This window comes from Diospyros lotus, chromosome 1 (assembly GCF_014633365.1).
Source record: "Diospyros lotus cultivar Yz01 chromosome 1, ASM1463336v1, whole genome shotgun sequence".
Lineage (NCBI taxonomy): Eukaryota > Viridiplantae > Streptophyta > Magnoliopsida > Ericales > Ebenaceae > Diospyros > Diospyros lotus.
Window position 1 is genome coordinate 39,023,995 of NC_068338.1, and position 20,412 is coordinate 39,044,406.

Below are 20,412 nucleotides of genomic sequence, written 5' to 3' on the forward strand. Positions count from 1 at the left end.
GACCAAGGACTTGGGCAAAAGGCCATACATCTAATGAGCTTCATGCTGATATTTCCAAAAGTTGTAATGGGTGGTCCTTGGTCCATTGTCACTGTTATCACTTTTGTTTGCTGCTGCTGCGGCTGCTTCTTGTTTTCCCTTCTTTTGGGTACCGCCTCCATTTGCGTTCTCTAGAGTGGCCGACATATTTCTCGTCCAACATAATTGCCGGCAAGGTAAAAGAGTTTTCTTTTCTCTAACTGCAGAACCAACTTTTGGGGCTTCATTTTGGACAATTGTCACGCTGCCATTCAAAAGTACTATCATTGTCCAGGCATACAAATTTGACAACTTCCCAAAATTCCTAGAGATGTGAAGTAGATGAGCACCAAAATGCACAAGAGATTTAGCACCATTATCCGATCACTAAATTTACGAGATTTCTACGGTAACCAAGAATACGGGGCAATGCAAAACACGAACACTGCAAATGCAACCCTAGAATTTGCCCATGATCCCCACCCACCATATTATGGTAAACATAATTACAACAAAATATTTCTCGATATTAAAGTACCATACCAAACTGCATTATTCAATGGGTACATTGTAACTAGTTAGGTCTCACGCTGTTATGTCAAAGTTAATACATGGTATCATATATGACGGATATATTTGTGGATCATACCCAAATCGTGATGCAAATCTTGCCGTATGGGCTATATATTCAGTCAACAAAGAATTTTCTAACCAAACTCCCCAAAATCAAATGCAATGAACACTGATACCATATGATGCAAACCATGCGCCCATAAAACGATACGAAGCCTGCCGTCTCCAATATTGGCAAACCTAAATCTCCACTTCAAAGTTTTAGCACCTATTTGCTCCTAAAACCATTGAATATTAACAACCCGAAAATAACAAATTTACTGGCTGCAACTCAACATAAATTTCATTGCTAAGTAGGGATCTACAGACAGACTAATTTTTCTTTTCTTTTCTTTTTTTTTACAAAGCCTCACAAGGAATCCCACAGCACCGCTACAAACAACCGATTTCCATGTTCGCCGACTATACCACTCTCTCCATGCTTTTGTGGTGGTAATCCCTCGGGAAAAATTGCAGCTATGGCATATGAACAATAAATCAACATAGCATGTGAAGAGACACTGGAACTCCCTTCACTTCTCAATCCCCTGCTGTAAATACTGTATCAAATCATATCCAGCGGTTGTCCACTTGTTGTAGGCATCAGTGCAGGTGCGGATCATGAAGTTGGCTGCCTCACGCTCGCTCATTTCAGGATGAAATCTCTTGCGAAGATTTCCAATGGGGTCCCCCCTGCTAAAGCAAGGCAATCCACTGTCCATCATCATCAACACCGTGTTGATAATGCCATCCATATAGCGACGTGCGGCAAGGTAACCCTTCACACATAAGCTATGAAGAAGCATAACAAAACATTAGAGAATTGACATGTAGACACCAGAAAACAAGTGATTCTGGAGAAAACAACCTCCCTTTACCTCACAAACAGGTACCAAGTGTCGCTTTTCATCACCCCAGATGGGTCAAGCAATTGAGTCATCTCATGACTCAACTTAAAATGGGCACTTTCAAATCGCATATTGCCACCCGGTGAAGTTTCCAGGATAAAACCAAAATCAATGTGAACAAGCCTGCCCATACTGCAATAACATAAACAATGCCATTATTTACAGCAAAATTTACTAAAATCAACCAGATTACGTTTGACCCAGAGTTCCATACAATTAAATGTTGCCAATAGAATTAGACATAAATAAAAGTTTCTCTGCGTTTTAGTTTAAACCATAAACAAAATTTTTAAACATTTGTGGCAATAGCACTGGTTGAAACAGTGATCTCTGGCAACAAGAAGTAAGATCTAAAATTGGCACCAAGTCAGTTTCAAAGCTGCACCAACGATTCTGTTAGCATAAATCATCCAAAAACTCATTAAGCATACTTGTCAAACAGAAGATTTCCATTGTGTCTATCCTTTGGTTGAAGCAGGAGGCTAGCGACTGCATAACCAGCGCTGCTAATGATGAAGTTTTCACGAGCAGCTTCAAAGTTAGGAGAGCCAACAGGTCCATAATCCTGCTGAAAAATCTCATATAAGCCACCATCAGTGGTTTCACCCATCTGACTTCTGCTCCTAGCATTTGGCACAACCTGTGGATAAAATGCCCTCTTAGATCTCAGGACAAGCAGCTAAGTATGAAACAAATTGCTAACCATGCAGAAACATTTCTTATTATCAGATCCACAAAGAGCAAAATTATGTCATAGCATTAACTTGAGGCAATGCCTGCTCCACTCATATGACTGCTCTTTATTCATATATTTCCCACCAGATAGATATGGGAAATATAAGGTAGAGGTAGCAATCAAATTGCTTTAACCACGGAGTGCACATGATTACCAAGATTAATTATTTCCCCTTAATGAAATAAAGAGTATCTATCCTTCATTGTTTCTCTCTTTTAGATTCCTTCATCCTTCATCCAATAATATTCAATTTTCTGGTGTCTTCCACAGAAGATTACCTTCTCGTTAAGGCCTAACTCACATTGATTTCTGGCTTAGAATTTCTTTGCTCAAACAACTGAATATGTGAATCCTCCATACTCCCATAGCAATGTGCTGAATCCTAAAAGATATTCATCCAAAGTTTCCATGCAGGACCAATTTCTTAAAAGTCCTATTGTCACAGAGCAATCTTGAGCCATGAAAAGGAAGTAGATAGAACCACTTCAAGTTTTTGGTTAGGACGTTAAGTGCTTGATCCATGATAAAAGTAGTATTGGAATGATCTAATTCTTGATTTGATTTCATAAAAGCCCTCCAAGGGAGTAAACAAGGTGATCTGACAAACTTTAAGGTGGAGCAAATTTGAGTAGGAGATTGTCAGACCCAAGTTGGACAAGAAAGGAGAGAGCTTGGATCATATAAGGGAGGTGGACAACACTACATTACAACCTAACATTTTGAGTTAGATGGTAAGTGTCTGACCGTGACACCTAGGGCACCAACCAAGAAAACAATGTTCTTTTTTATTATTTAAATAACCAAACCTTCCTGAAAACCAAAGTTGTAGTTAGTTATTAATTTGTCTCGGTAAATCGGTAGGGGAGTTGGCTTTCTCAATACAAAAGCTAGAAGCTTGATTTTCAATACTACAGGTGAGTGCACAAGTGACAGACACGCACACGGTGACAATGGCATGACATCAGCCGATGTGAATCTGTTTAGTGGTCTTTCCTTTTATATGTTGTTATATTTTTATTTACTTTATGCAATTGTAGTTGTTGGAATATGATAGCTGTAAGAAGATAGGATATTTTAGAGGCAGGGTCCACGTGTAAAGGGCCTGGGAAAAGACAAAAAGAGTTAGTTATTAGAGGTGGGATCTGCTGTGGCAGCACCCCAAGCTAGAGGCTTATATACCCTCTAGACCCAGCTTGTAGAGGCTATGAAAAATCAGAAGAATCTTATTCTCTTTCTCGGCTACTCCTCTCTCTCTCTCTCTCTCTCTCAAATTTCTCTCTCCTTTGCTTCGTCTTCTCCTAAGATCCCTACTAACCTTCTAATTCATACCGAATTAGTAGGCTGCATACTTTGTCACTTCCAGGTTTGTGACACATACGTACTGTTTGAAATTGCTATCTAATGGAAGTTAATAATTTTAATGTAAACTGCAATTTTGATGGATTAATACTCAAGTAACAGGGCATATGCGTGATCGAGGGATATAGAATAAGGATAATGGAGAAATAAAAAAGGATGAGATGTAGAGAAGGAAGAAAGAAGAGAATTTGAGGGGGGGGGGGGGGGAAAGAGAACTAGAGGCAGCGGAAACCAGTACAAAGAGAACTTCAATATTCCATGTTCAAAACAAATCCTACAGAGTTGGAAAGGTTCATTTAATCAATTCATATATACGTGCAAACAGGCCAAGTCCATTAAAAATAGAAACAAGGACATGATTAAATTTAAATTCCTAATCCTAACAAAAATAAAAATTCAAATCAATCATATTACTCTTTGATTAACGATCAGTATCATTATATGCTATGAATGAGAATTTAACATATATTTATTAGAAATCAAGAAAAAGAAAAAACTACATGAGGACTACCAATAATGTGGGTGCACTGCACCTGAATTGCAAGAAACTGCCGATAACAGCTAATAGATGGTTATTGGAATAAGTTCCTTTTTTATGATTTTACTGCTTTAACCTTTTAATCAAACCAAAGGATAACTAAAAGTGTAGAAGACATTAACTGACTACATAATTTAAGGATGGTGAAAAGTGAAAAGATGACATGGGTTCATGAAACCTGGGAATTGGCGTCATATAACTATAGAAGTATACATAGATTTCCACGCAAGTACTGGAATAGTGGGACAATAAACTCAGCAAAGAAAAACAGTTGTTTTGGAGGTATCAAAATACAGGTTGATAGAACAATTATACTTCATTCAAATCTAAATCAGCATGTGAAATTTCTATAGTTGCCATTAGCCTATCTGCAAATGAGCATGTGTCACACATACCAAAGCATACCACATACTGTAGTTAAATTAAATAGCACAGATCTAACCTTTTAACTTTAAATTCTTTAGGTACCGTGATGATATAAGAGTGTAAAACTTTGGTCCCGGTAATGAAGATAACTCAGAAAAATATAATCTTCCATGTAGTACATTTGTGTGATTCAAATACAATATGTGATCTGGAAGTTTCCAAGGATCTACATAAACAGATTTCTAACTTCAAATCTAGTAAAACAACTCACCTCAATTATTCCTCGCTCAGGGCCAGTAGGAAGAACTCCGTAAGGAAACAAATAGAGGTTAAGTCCAACTGCTTGAAATATGTCTTTGAGGAGTGATATTACTTGCAAAGCAAGAACATCTTGTCGGCAATCATCTCCAACCTACACCAGATACAACTCAGTTTACCCATATATGTGATAAAAAGGCAGAAGCAAAAGCTGGTACACTTTTGAGAAGGGAGTATTCAATTTCTTCTACTTCAAAAATTCCTATTAAAAACATCAGAATTCAGAAATTGTAGGCTTCTAGCTATTTGATTGTTCAACCTGCATCCTTGTAGATTGTTGGCAATTTATTAAACGATACCAACGAAACAAACAATTTTTCATTTTCATCTAGTTTACAAGATATAAGAAAGAACCAGTTCAGCAAATTTGGTTGATCTGATAAGTCTCTCCTCTTAAGGTCACCATTATTTTACTTCAAAAGAATGATGTCAACAAATAGCTAAAAAGAGTTACCTTGAAAATGCAAGCTTGGGGCTTTATATCATTTAAGTCCCCATACCGATCTACCACATTAAAAGTAATCATGATAGGAACTTTTGCTGCTGATTGTAGGGGTATTCCACTGTCAACCTGAATACCTCTGACAAATTTACTTGGAGCAGTAGGCAGGTAAAGGTCTTCTCCGTCCATTTCAATTTTCTCTAACTCCCTATTTTCAAAGGAAGATCAAAATCTATCCTCTAGTCACATAGAAATAGTAAAATTTCCACACACATTCACAAGGTAGAAACTTTACCTCCGGATGCCAGCACGTCGTTCCTCCTTTGGCAGTGGATATAACACACCGGATATAGAAGTCACTTTGTCAAAGAAATCAAATTCTCTTTTAAACACGTCAAGAGCCTTGGGAGTGAACCCGTCAACTATTTGTTTCCTAACATCAGGCAATAGCGCTTGAAATGAACTATTCTGAAAAGAAGAAATATTTATTGAAGTGATTAAAGCGAATAGTTTAATATTGGAGAAACCTCATGAAGCCAAAATGATTTCAGTACAAAATAAAAAAGATATATTGTCTTGCAAGTTATGAAGACTGATAGCAGAAATAGATAATGCAATGGAAATCCTAAGATATGTAGCCAAGCAAGACTCCTTCCAAAAAACTGTAGATATAAATGATCAAATGAATTATGTGAGAAAATAATTATGAGAGAAAAACCTAAGAGATTAGGCTCTCTTAACTTGTTATTTATAATAGGTATAACGAGTCTTAAACATCTATGGGTTTAACCTACGAATTTAACTTAATTACAAATAAAACACACATATAATAATTACAATTATACTAATAATTTTAACACTTCCCCTCAAACTGGAACATAGATATCATATGCACCAAATTTATTACAAATATATTCCACTCGAGGACCCTTTAGAGACTTGGTGAAGACATCTGCAAGTTGATCATTGGAGTTAACAAACTCTATAACAGTAACACCTTCAACCAAATTTTTTCTAATAAAGTGACAGTCGATTTCAATATGCTTAGTCCGCTTATGGAACACTGGATTAGAAGTAATGTGTAAAGCAATTTGATTATCACAAACAAACTTCATAGGGGACACTTCACAAAACTTAAGTTCCTGCAGAAATTGTTTAAGCTAGATGAACTCACAAGTTGCATTACTCATAGCCCAATACTCTACATCTGCACTAGATCTAGCTATTATATTTTGTTTCCTACTTTTCCAAGAAACCAGATTTCCTCCCACAATAACACAATACCCAAAGGTTGATTGACGATCAGAAGGAGATCCTGCCCAATCTGCATTTGTATAACAACAAATATTTGTGTGTCCCTTATTCTCATAGAGTAGCCCTTTACTTGGCACTCTTTTGATATATCTCAAAATCCAAATAACAGCATCCCAGTGAGAATTATATGAAGAACTGAGGAACTGACTAATTACACTCACAGTAAAAGCAATGTCGGAACAAGTGACTGTGAGATAGTTCAATTTGCCTATTAGTCTCCTATACCTTCTAGGATTTGAATAAAGCTCCCCTTGTCTCGGCAAAAGTTGGACATTCGGATCCATTGGGGTGTCAACTAGTTTGCAGTTCACCGTACTAGTTTTTTCTAAGATGTCAAGGGCATACTTCCTCTGAGAAATTGAGATATCATCTCCTGACTGAGCAACTTCAATACCCAAGAAATACCGAAGTCGACTTGGGTCTTTGGTTTGAAAGTGCTGATGTAGATGTTCCTTCAACTTCTGTATTCCAACCTGATCACTCCTTGTGATAACAATGGCATCGACATAAATAAGGTAGATACATACGAAAGAAGAATGACGATAGAAAACTGAATGATCAGCTTCACTTCGAGTGAGATCAAAGGTTTGAACCACAGTGTTGAACCTGCCAAACCACGCTCGTGGAGATTGTTTTAGACTATAGAGAGACTTCTTGAGTTTGCAGACTGCATTGGACTCCTCCTGAGCAACAAAATCAAGTGGTTGCTCCATATATACCTCTTCCTACAAATCACCATGAAGAAAGGCATTTTTAATGTCAAGCTAATAGAGTGGCCAATGACGCGTGGCAGCCAGAGAGAGAAAGAGATGAACAGAGGCCATTTTCGCAACATGAGAGAAGGTATCACTATAATCCAACTCATAGATCTATGCAAAGTCTTTGGCAACCAAGCGGGCCTTAAGACGTTCCACCTGACCATCAGGACCCACTTTGGGAATGAATACCCACCGACAACCAACGGGAGTCTTTCGTGGTGATAAATGCACCAAATCCCAAGTACCATTCGAATGTAAGGCATCAATATAAGGCATCAATCTTATCTAATATAGCCTGGTGCCAACCAGGATGGGACAGAACTTCACCTATGGTTTTAGGAATAGAAACAGATGAAAGACTCGAAACAAAGACACTATAAGGAGACAAATGGTCATAGCATAAAAAGTTACAAATAGGATGGGGATTATGAGTAGATCGTGTACCTTTGCGAAGAGCAACACGGAGATTGTTGGGCTCAGGATCCAGAGTAGGAGAGACCACAGACGAAGAGAGCGAGTCTGGAGAGTCTGAGCTAGAGGAATGCTGGCGTCGGTACCACGAAGAGGATGACAGTGATATGTAAGAAGTGGAAGAGCAGTGAAAGGTGGACCGAAAAATGGTAGGGTTGGTGCCACGGTGGGCGCCACAAAGGAGACAGACAGACCTGATGAGGACAGCGGAAGAAAAGAAAAAGGAACAGACAAAACCTGGTGAAGACTGTGAATCAGGCTGAGTAATCGAATCGAAAGACTGTTGTTCAAAGAATGTGACATCAGCAAACAAAAGATAATAGTTCAGGTCAAGAAAGTAACACTTATAGCCTTTCTGCAATCGGGAATAGTCGAGAAAGATACACTTGAAAGATTTTGTAACAAGCTTATCCTATCCAGGTGAAAAAGAATGCACAAAACAGATACATCCAAAAACATGAAGAGGAACAGAATAAAGCGGTTGTGTAGGGAACAAAAGGGAATGAGGAATTTGATCCTGTAATGCTGAAAATGCATGCGATTGATTAGATAACATGCAGTTAGAACAACATTGCCCCAAAATTTGGTGGGAAGATTGGCATGTAAAAGGAGCGTCCGTGCAGTCTCAATAAGATGACGATTCTTACGCTCAATAACACCATTTTGTTAAGGTGTGTAAGGACAAAAGGATTGATGCAGCATGCCATTAGCAGTCATAAATGTAGTAAATTGAGAAGAAAAATACTCGGGGGTATTATCACTACGTAAGGCATGTATAGAAACTTCAAACTGTGCTTTTATTTCAACAGTAAATGTTTGAAAGATAAAAACAACTCGGACCGACTCTTCATAAGAAACAATCAAGTGCAACAAGAAAAGTCATCAATGAAAGTAACAAAATATGAAAGACAAAGAGTAGAATTGATGCGACTGGACCCCCATATATCAGAGTGCACAAGGAAAAAGGGAGCCTCAGTCCTATTATGAACTCGACGAGAAAAAGAATTACGAGTGTGTTTACCACGCTAACACGACTCACAATTAAACATGGACAATGAAGACAAACTAAGAACTAATTTCTTCAGCTTGGAGAGGTTGGGATGACCGAGACGATAGTGGAGAAGAACTGGAGAAGCGACACTAGTGCAAGCTACCGACAAACTAGGCACAACAAGATGATAGTGAACCTTTGACTCACGCCCGACGCCAATCGTCTGCCCCGTACCCTGGTCCTGAACACGAACAGAGGTAGGAGTAAAGATAACAGAACAGTTAAGGGTTCTGATGAGTTGACTAACTGAAATCAAATTAAAAGGACTATCAAGAGCATATAAAACAGAATCTAATGAGAAAGACGAGGTGGGTGTGATTTGCTTGATCCCTTTAACTATAGTTCTGGTACAATCAGCTAGGGTAACAGTAGGCAAGATATCAGAATGAGTGAGGAGAAAAAAAGTTCATTACCACACAAGTGGTCAGTGGCGCTAGAATATATAATCTAAGGATTAACATACTAGACTTGAGTAACACAAGCAACGAGATTACCAGGATGAGACTGCTGGGTGGCCTGGAACTTCAAGAAGGCATCATACTCAGCTGTAGACACAGGTACCAATTGCAAACCTGGTGGAGATTGAGCAGGACTAGGATCGCTCTAAAATACATAAGTTGCACTGGTAGATAATGTAGGTGGAGCAGCTGCCCGACCATGTTTCTTCTAACATTTGTCCTCAAGATAACCCAGTTTCTTACAAAAGATACACTGTGGACGTGGGCGACCATTATTGCGTCCTCTAGTTCCTCTTATGGTGAAAGCTTGAGACACAAAAGTTGAAGATTCAGTTGGAAGAACAACATGAGAAGAAGAGGACATATCATGCGCACCTATCATATTCAACAATCGTTTAAAAGAGTCCTTCATTGTAGGACTAGCGGAGCTGGTCAAAATTTGATGGCTGATAGCCTCAAACTCTGGTTTCAGCCCAGAGAGAGCAACAACCATAAAAAACTTTTCACGTTGAGCAATCTGTTCGATGTGGGTCGTAGTGAGAGGAAGAAGAACATCAAATTCTTGCATGAGAGCCCGAACCTGCCCCAGATAAGATTCCATGGACGACTCCTGCTTGAGATTCTTGATATTAGAGACCACAACATACAAACGTTGGATAAATAACTGGACATCAACACAAGTTTCAAAGGGGCAAAAGAGTTGCATGATGGACGGATCAATAGACTGTCATAAAAGGCTACATAACTGGGCATTAACTTGTTCCCATCTAGCCCAATTAGCTTCTGACACACTTTCAGCCTTTGTGGTAAGATGATCCGTTTGGCCTTGTCCTTTGAACCACATTCTGACAGAGGCTTCCCATGAGAGATAATTGGCAGACCCTATCAACTTGACAGTGGTAATATTGGCCGCCTCAAGATTGGAGACAGTAAAGGATTGAGAGGCAATAGAGGCAACGACAAAGGCAAAAATCGGAGCAGGAGTAGCACCAGCAGAAATTGCGTCACTGAGATCAAACATGACAAGGACTTTGCCACCGGAAGTAGCTTTAGGGGTCGTTAGAGGTCAGATCTGGAGAAGCTGGAGAAAAACAACAGGTGGATACGCTGTCACGCACCGACGCATGGAGGCGGAGGCAGCACGTGGGTGATCCAACGACGACGATTCTTCTGCAGTCGGTCGAATTGGTGGCGGTGAACCCTAGGGTGGTGGCGGTGTTATCAAGTGGTGGCCAGATAGTGGGGTTCTAGTATGGGCAATGACGGTGACGATGACGGCTAGAGCTTGATGGTCGCTGGAAAAAGATACACAGTGATGACTAGGGTTTTTCTCACCGATGGCTCTGATACCATGTGAGAAAATAATTATGAGAGAAAAACCTAAGAGACCAGTCTCTCTTACCTTGTTATTTATAATAGGCATAATGGGTCTTAAACATCTATGGGCTTAACCTAATTACAAATAACACACATATATAATAATTACAATTATACTAATAATTCTAACAAATTACATTTGAGTAATTTGAAGCTGGCAATCCAAATGGTGACAGTGTACAGACAGACCTTAAAGTTGGTTAATATGATAAAAGTAGATGTAATTGTGAATTCTCTAGCAATAACCTCCTGTATCTCTGAAAGCATTATTCCTTCTTCCTTTATTCTTTTGGATTTTTTTTTTAAAGGAGCATGCATATAATTTTATGCCATACATCACAAATATCATCAATTCAAAGCATGCATAAGATCTGGCATAAACAAGTCTCCATGTATTGGCTAAACAAATAAATTGTAGAAGAACTTGAAAATGCCCACGTATTGGATTACTGGAGATGGAATGGTCTAGCAGTTTTCTTGTTAAGACATAAATCAATAACTATGGTAGGTATAAAATGATATTCAAAAGATTCCGTTTGAATTTCCTGGTTGTACAAGTTAATTGTGAATGATGAAACAAGTCATATAAATAATTTGTAGGGATATTGGATATTGAGAAAGAGAGAGAGAGAGAGAGTGATGTGTGCTTTTTTCCTTCCCTTTCCCATTGGTGCCTTGTACCAGTAGTTCCCTGTCTTCACACTTGCCTATTCTATTCATCCGTGACAACTTAAATCTATTTCAGGGAGCACTAGACAAAAGATTTCAAGATTTGCCCGACAACCTTTAATTTGGATCCATGATCCAATCCAGATCCATGCTATAGACAACACTACCTGACTTAGTCTTATTTTTGGTAATAAATCATCTTTTCAACCATCAACTTATATATGTTAAAAAAGTAAAGTTTTTGGAGAACAATGGGAGATAAAAACAACATATAGACATAATTTTTGTACAAAAATTCATATAAAATAATGAGCCATTTGTACCCATAAATGCAGAATGAAAAAAATCATAAAATAAAGGTTCCATTTGTTTGAATGTATAATTTTTTATTTATTTTTCAGTGTTTAAATATAAAAAATAAATAAAATATTGTTAAAGAAAAAAATCTTTACATCAACATGTAAAGAAACGAGTTACCTAAAAGATTTTGGTAAATCATTTTTTGCTTTGAGACTAGAACTAAAATTTCACCATTCTGGCAAAAAAACATACTTATAAGAATTGCTATTTTTTTTAGTTTACCTTTTTAAAGCATAAATTTTTTTTTAAATAAACATATTTTTATATAAAATATTTTTTAAGCATAAACATTTTTCTAAACAATAATATAAAAATTGATTTTTTAGATACAACACTTTTAATAAAAAAAAATATAAAAATATTTTTAATATATAATATCCGAAATTAAATATTAAAATTTAAAAATATATGACTTTGTTTTGATTTTCTACAAGTAGCTAGTGGTTATGAGAATATCTTTCTAGTAAGGTATTTACATAATGGATTTGGTGTAATACAAAATTTGATTGGGTTGATCCAAATCCAACCCAATTATAATGGATCTAGTCCATCTTGAATCTGGATTCAATCTGCAAATAAACGAACTGGATTTTGTGGGTTGGATTTGAAACAGATTTGATCCATTGATAGCCATAACCTTCATAACTTAATTTGTTTTATTTTTATGATAAGCATCCTAGCTTAGTAAAACATTGATCAGTGGAGAAACTTAGCTTAGAGAAGAATACCCCCATTAACATCATCATGCATGACTCATAAATCGGTAGCAAATTATATATAACACAAACAAAAGAAAGGGACAACGTTGAAAAAGTGCACGCACAGAAAACACAATTAACAATTTTCCATAGCACCGGATAATGATGATTTTTTAGTATTTTCTGCGTAGACGTACCTTCCCTGCAGTTGCATCTTTTCCTGGTTCTACTTGCTCACCCTATTCATGCAAAAGATTTTATAGAACACTATTACCAACCATAACAAGAAACCCAGCCATTTTTTGTAGTTACACAACCAAACAAAAATTGAAACCACCTGTAAATGCCATATCAGAATATGAGAGAATATATCACTTCGTTGAGCAGCTCTAAGCAAGTAACCTCTTACCAACATCTGTAAATAGAGAAATTACCCATCAGAAACTTACACAGCATAAAGAAAGCAACTACAGTAATGGTTGTATAAGTAACTGTGACCTAGGTGCTAGACTAGGTTGGAACCTAATTAAAAGCAATCACAAAATGGCTTTATAGAGCCTGATGAGTCCAAACTTAAGAAAGGGGCATAGCATCATATCAGATTATGACTGGTTGGGTAGTGAGGTCAATATCAGCTCCTACAAAAGAATAAGGCACAGGCATGTAGGAGGTTAAATATTCCACTGCAGTTCTCTTATAGCCCAACAATTCAACCCTTAGAAATGATGATTCCAATATTTGTTCTTAATACCTCCTAGAGAAGAAAATAGCCACATCAACAGCTATTATGACTATCTAGGTGTCTGAATACAAGAAGTTGGACTGTCGGATGTTTACCGTTCCAACCATTTCTGTGAATTCCCATCACTGAATTTGATCGCACCCTTCTTTACTAATGTAAAGTAGATCAAAAAGCATATGTTATGAGCTCAAAGACTGGTGATATTTCATGTTGTTGATTTTCGTGGTACATTTCTTCCTTTATGCCAGGTACTTACTCTTCATTGCATCATTTTCTAAAACTCTGACATCACTATTACCTACTCTAGCAAACCACCCTAATCTACAATGAAGAATCTCTAGGAATTGCTTAACAAGTTCGGTAAGGTTGCATGTCAGCACATTTGACCCTTCAATGGATCATAATACAAAGCCCAAGACAACTTAAACCTAATAAAAAGGCACAGCATTAGATTGGTGTATGCCCTTATCCACAAACATTTAAAATGCTAAAATTTTCATTTTGCCCCTTTTAGATCTTGCTCTGTCTGCAAAGTTAAATTTGTCCTATAGTGGAAAGCACATTAAAAGAAACAATTACAATCTTTCAATTAAGTGTCTTTTTGATAAATCCGAATTTTGAAACTGTAATTTAGCAGTGAATAGTTGTAATAACTAAAACCATGTTCCACCACAGTATTCAGCATCAACTGATAAACTGAGACATTGACTTATAATTTTGATATGTTTTTGAGTAGATTTTCAGTTTTGAGAAATAGATTGCTACATTATTGAATACAATTGATAGAAAATTAACCTCAAATTTTCTCAAAATTAGCCTGTAATGGAAATACCAAATAACTCCAGATGAAACAGTTACAAGGAACATTATATGACCGAGTGTAAGCACCAATCCTCTTGGCTAAGCCCATCCATGGATGATATAGGCAAAATCTATGTTGCATGAACTCTTCTAATTTGTACAAGTACCCATGTCGCAGACATGTTACTTTGGATAGAAAACAGGATAGTCCCTACAAGGTCTGTTGGATACATACTCAGAAAGTATGTGTAGTAAATTTTTCTATAAAACTAAAGTGTCCCATTCTATGCATAAGAGGTTTTCTACTACTTCATAAGCACATTTTATGTTGAATAAAACACAGTATTTTGTACTCCATAATTTATCCATATGTTTGTCCCGTAACGAGAGAATTAGATAAGTCTTAACACATGAGCACATGTCCACACTGACCCATACCTGAGCCCATGTAGCTATAGGGCTCATTCTAACAGGTTACTGTTAGTAGCTGTAATATGAGTAAATGAGATAAAGATGGAGTATACTAAAGGGGACAACAGATACAGGGGAGCATATTATGTATAAATACAAATATCTTGTTTACAAGACAACGCACCTCTTCATCATACCGTAGAGCCTGTACTAGCTGTGGCATGAAAAAGGTTACTCGCTCAGGAGGATAAGACTCTAAAACTCTGAGAACATAAGCCATCACACGTGGATGACCTTTATATGCTGGAGTAAGAAACTCAAGGGCCTGTGTGATTGAACAAGGAGCCCAGTGCGGCAGTTGTTGCAAGAGAGGTGAATTTTCATCAACAGCTTTTGGGTTAACAAAATATGGTAATGCCTCAGGTATGCAACGGAGCTCCAATATATGTGACTGAAATAGATAATCCCTCAGTTAGCCCAATGAATAAGGTCCACTTAAGTGAATATAAGACCCCAAAAAAAGTGAGGGCACAGAATCTAATAAAAGAAAGGCAAAAGGTGTGTTTTCAAATTAGATAATGATGTAAGGATCTTGACAAGTATTATCCCTCCATCAATTCATATGAAAAACTGATTGACGAGATGGTGACTAAAGTTGGATTAATTCAAAGTGGAAAACCACTCAAAAACGCTTGGCAATGGGCTGCAGTAACACTCCAAACATTAAAGCACCTATAATGAAAGAAATATTTCAAAATTGAACATTGGAGTCTGAAGATATTTAGGCTCTGTTGAGTTGTAGAAAACATTTTCTAGTTTGCAACTCCAATTTTACAACTAAACATTTACTAACATTTTATGTTTCAAAAAGCAATAACATTCATTTTTAGAAAATTTAGAAAACATCTTTATGATATTTTCCAATTCATAGTATAAAGTTGAAAAATTAGAAAATGAAGTTTTCCATTTGCTAATTGGAGATTCAACCATTCAATAGAAAATTGGAGTTTAAAAATTAGAAAATGTTTTCTACAACTTAACAGGCCCTTAGCATTCTTGATTTAATATTGTTTGACAAAGTATCTGATTGAGTTGTATTTTTGTTTGCCATCATTTAGGGGGTGGAGAAGAAATAAGAAGAAAAGATAAATAGAGATAGCACAAGAGCAACAATAATAATGGAGTAAAATTGTAGTAAAGTGCTAATGGAGTCACTAAAAGATGCAGTGTTTTTGATGGACGCATGCTCAAAGATATTCACTGTTAAGCAACAATTATATATAAACATGTATATGCAGAAGTATGATGCATACAAATTAACCAAATGAGCATAAAGAGGAGGGGCAAAAATCAAGACGGAAGGGCAGACGAACAGCCTGAGTTACAATGCAAACAATGGTGGAATTCTGGATCTAGGCAGAGCATTTCAAGAGAAGATGTAAGAAAGGCGGTTGGTTTGCTGCAGCAAGAACAAATTAGTACAAAAGTGCTGCCAACATTGGGATACAGTGTCATGTTCAACTTGAATAATCAACAGAAGCTGAGTTATACACTCACAAAATGTGAAATTGAGGACAGTAAACTCAGGAATGATGATAATAGATTAATTAATTATGGCCTCCAATGAAGAATTAGAAAAAGTATCATGTAGCCAATTCTAAATTGTTATAACTTAAAATAAAGCCTTCTGTTCAACACAAATATGGATATACAAATCAAAAAATGGTAGGCTAAACAAAACCAACAATTGATAAAGAATATTATTCTTTTCATACGACAAACAAGAAAGGACTTGCTTCAAGTGCCAGAGTACACACTCATTCACTGACCGTAAATAAGTCAGAGCAACAATAATCCCATCAGCAGCTAGATTACATTCCTCGTCAGTATTTCAGCCCTAAAATTACTTAAACAAGAGACATGTATAGAGTTTCCAATATCTATTGGGAGGATCCTGATAACACTTATTCTCGTGATTGCTTCATTTTAAGAATTTCCATGTAACTTCAAGTCTGAGCATTTTAATTTGAGAACTAAAATCAGAATTGTTGCCTCTATATCCAGGCATTTGGGAAGATGGATGTGGTGGTGTTGAATTTTGATATGGAACTGTTGACGGGTGTGCTTTGTGGATGGTTATTGATGGTTCTACCATTGCTTGGCAATGATGCTGGACAAATTTATATCATAGGGGCAATAAACAGGAGGTGGTTTTCGGTTATTCATGGATGAGAGGGAAGGAAGTAGCAATAGTGGTTTTAGGAGATTGATCTTTCATATGCAGCTTTAGCCTTGCTTTTTGTAAAGAGTCTGTTTCCATAACTCAAACCCATGATCTCAACTCACAAAATAGAAACTTACCATTGTTAACAATGCTTGCCCTCACATATTTCCTGCATCAAATTTACTTTTAAAGATTTTGCCACTCTCTTGACCTCTGTATCACTAAATTTTAATTTATGATCTTTTACTTTTAAATTTCCAAATTGCAGCAATTAAGTCAAGACAGAACAGCATACCTGAACCAGCTGAGTAATTTCAGCCTTTAAGAAAGTATTTGTAGGGAACCTTGAGGCCAAGCATAAAGCTATTCGAGGGTCAACAGAAAATGCTGTTTGGGCATATTCAATCCATTTTTCTGAGGTAATTTTAGGGCGAGAAGATGCACTTTCCCTGAAACATGTGAATGCAATGACACAGTGTGAATACATTGTATTATCATCCTTGAACATAAGATCAATAAGTTCAATTTAAATAAAAACAAGAAAGAAAAGAAGAATGTGGCATTTATGATGGTTACTTGGAGTTCGCAGGTTGTGACCAAACTTCAAGTCTATCAGCCTCGTGCTGGCATAGCATCAAAAGTAATTGTTTCCGTTTTTCTCTCCCCATGGCATAGTTGTCCATGTGACCCCAAACAGGGTGATATTGGTCCTTCTGCAGATAATCAACAAGTTATTATGGATAAACAGGATACGCTAATGGAAAATGAAAATATCTGGAGAATAAATAAGACCACTTCTGGACGGACACATCTTAAAACAGTATTAGCTGTAGGTTCCACGTGTACTGATAGATTCTTACCAAATCAATCAAAGAACTCCCATTTTCACGTCCCCGGCCCTTTGGATCAAGTTGAGAAGCCTCCATATGGTCATTTGAAAGATGGTGAACAAATATAGAAACAGACTGAGCCTCGCTCTGGGCAAAATTTCCGTTGTTTAGATCATACCACTCAGGCTCATGAGCAAACCACCCTAAAGAGGCCCTGTAACATGGACACAAGGACCTGTCTCAATTTTCAGACATAAAATAATATTTCATAAAACAAAATTAGAAACAAGCATAAAAGTGAATGTTAGTGATGTTAAAAAGAAGAGAGAGAGAGAGAGAGAGAGAGAGAGAAGAAAAGGGAAATGTGGTTGAAGACATCAATCAGAAAAAAAGTCTGTATTTTGGTCTAAAATTCATATGTTTTGGACAACTGCAATTCCAAAGAAGAAAGCGATAACTACATTGGAAATTTTCTTATATCAAGAACATTTTGTTGGGAAAACAATTACACTATTAAGCCAAACATGGTATATTTGGCATGATAACCAAATGATGACACACCACACATCCCACAAGTAGAAAGAGATCTAGCCACACAACTTAGCAATTGACTCAAAAAAGAAAAAATATGTATGGATAACAAGAATCGCTTACAGCCAACTTCTTGTCACATTCAAACAAATACATGAACATATATACATAAGCGCATGCGTGTGAGCACATTTAAGTAATCTGAGTGCAAGTAAAACAGAAACAAATAACATTTCAAGTAATGACAAAAGTTAACAAGAATAGCTCACAGCCAACTTCTTGTCACATTCAAACAAATACGTGAACATATATACATAAGCGCATGCGTGTGAGCACATTTAAGTAATCAGAGTGCAAGTAAAACAGAAACAAATAACATTTCAAGCAATGACAAAAGTTATACATGTTGATTGGATTACGTTCAATGTGATTGAGCATCAATATATGGTTAGGTGAACAGGCAAAAGATTCAAAGAAGATGCAAAAACCAAAGGCTGCAACATTGAGCATCAATATATGGTTAGGTGAACAGGCAAAAGATTCAAAGAAGATGCAAAAACCAATGGCTGCAAATGCACATGCCATAATCTGTGGACAGAAAGCATATCCATCCAAATATGCATGTGGATACATGCACAACTATCAGGGAGTCCATCATAATAGTCCCATTGGATGTGGACAAATTCTGGTTTATGAGTACATGGCCACAAGGGATAATGACAGGAGAAAATGGCAAATTGTGACAGAGATAATGCAAAACATAATTGGAAAACTCAACCCATAAGTTAAGACATGTACAGAAAATGCATTGGAGATGCTTAAGCTAATTGTAGATAAAAAATTAACAACCGATATATACGGTCTTCCAGCAGCTGAAGCCCTGTTCTGAAACTTTGGAGATTGCCCTGGGACTGGCAGGAGCAAAACTTGAGCCCAAGCAGCATCAAGGTGAAAAAAGTTCCAGTAGCAGCTGGATGTTGTGAAAAGTTCCAGGGAAACTTAGTGGTCCCTTGCAACATCCGACCAAGAAGTAAGAGTTGCTCAACACTATCATGCCGGACTACCTGTGCAAGAGAACAAATATTTTAGTTTTCCTTTTTTGGGGGGAGGAAGGGGGGCACAGGAAGAAGGTAACCAACTCATTAGAAAAATTAAAGTTTAATTTAGTTATAAATCAAAAGCCAGTGCAATTTCAATACAAAAGACATTACAAGATAGGAAATTTCCTGAAACATGTCTTAAGTAATTAAAAGATAAAATACATAACTTAGGCTTTTTATGTTGAGATGCCAGAATGCTACAAAGCTCAAAGTGAAAGAAGTAAAAGCATCACCAATGCCAAATAAAGCCCCCTCGCCGAAAAAATAAATAAATAAAGGCAAGTCAGGGAATATCTAAAGTGATCAGGTTGACAATACAGCTCTATCACTGTGCAGGTTAAAAGTCTGATGCAAGTAGCTTTATTTGTCCAGGACAGGGCAAGAAAACTGAAGGTCCATGAATAATTTAACCAAATTTACACATTTAATCCATAGGTTTTAAGAGATATTCAATATTAAATGTAATCAACAGTGAATGCAAAAAGAATCTCTAAAACAAATATTGAACAGAGTGATTCCTTACTTTATAAAAAGCAAATTTATTTTCTTGTTTCTCATGTTCGAAGGTAGTGCAGGTTCAGCTCAGGCTAATGAACCATATAAGTTATCACATTCTGATGGGGCTAAAGGATTACTGCTGTATCTCTGTGTCCATTGTCAATATCTAAGGCAACGTTATGCACTAGCAAACAGAAATCAACTTATCAAAAACAAATAGAATTGGCATTCTCCAACATTAACAGCTCCATATTTTGACATCCATTTAATCTAGCAGGCACAATATTTTATTAAGTTCACAAAATTGTCAAGGAGAAAGCAACTTTTATGATAACCTGACCTTGTCAAGCATGAGCACCCATGTCTACAACAACAACAACATATTCAGCCTTTATCCCACTATGTGGGGTCAGCTACATGAATTATAGACTAACATGTATTTCTGTATTTTGTCATATCTTCATTTAGGCTCATACACTTCATATCAAACTTTAATATCTCTCCCAAAGTCTTCTTGGATCTGTCTCTATAACTTTTTTTGACTAATTGTTCCATTTCATCAACTCTCCTCACAGGAGCGTCTCTTAGTTTCCTTCTCACATGACCAAACCATCTTACTCTAATCTCTCTCATCTTCTCCTCAATTGGCATTACTCCTACCTTATTACGAATAACCTCATTTCTGATTTTATCTTTTCTTGTATGGCCACACATCCATTTTAGCATCCTCATCTCCGCTACGCTCGTCTTTTGTTCATGCTGGTATTTGACTGCCCAACATTCTGACTCATACAACAAGACTAGTCTTATGGATGTCCTATA

At 36.9% G+C, this 20,412-nt stretch overlaps 1 protein-coding gene across 1 annotated transcript in view; it reads right to left on the reverse strand.

The window, feature by feature from the left end:
- Positions 1-537: 537 nt before the first annotated feature.
- Positions 538-20,412, reverse strand: part of LOC127805532 (phosphatidylinositol 4-kinase alpha 1) — a 48,299-nt gene continuing 28,424 nt past the window's right edge. The window contains exons 14-26 of the mRNA XM_052342294.1: positions 18,842-19,056; positions 17,492-17,675; positions 17,208-17,344; positions 16,927-17,080; positions 14,592-14,858; positions 12,791-12,868; positions 12,651-12,692; positions 5,593-5,765; positions 5,310-5,505; positions 4,809-4,949; positions 1,970-2,178; positions 1,509-1,670; positions 538-1,422 (exon numbers count right to left, since the gene is read on the reverse strand). Of these exons, the coding sequence (XP_052198254.1) occupies positions 1,164-1,422; positions 1,509-1,670; positions 1,970-2,178; positions 4,809-4,949; positions 5,310-5,505; positions 5,593-5,765; positions 12,651-12,692; positions 12,791-12,868; positions 14,592-14,858; positions 16,927-17,080; positions 17,208-17,344; positions 17,492-17,675; positions 18,842-19,056 (2,217 nt within the window). The 3' untranslated portion in view covers positions 538-1,163. The remainder of the gene's footprint in view (positions 1,423-1,508; positions 1,671-1,969; positions 2,179-4,808; positions 4,950-5,309; positions 5,506-5,592; positions 5,766-12,650; positions 12,693-12,790; positions 12,869-14,591; positions 14,859-16,926; positions 17,081-17,207; positions 17,345-17,491; positions 17,676-18,841; positions 19,057-20,412) is intronic.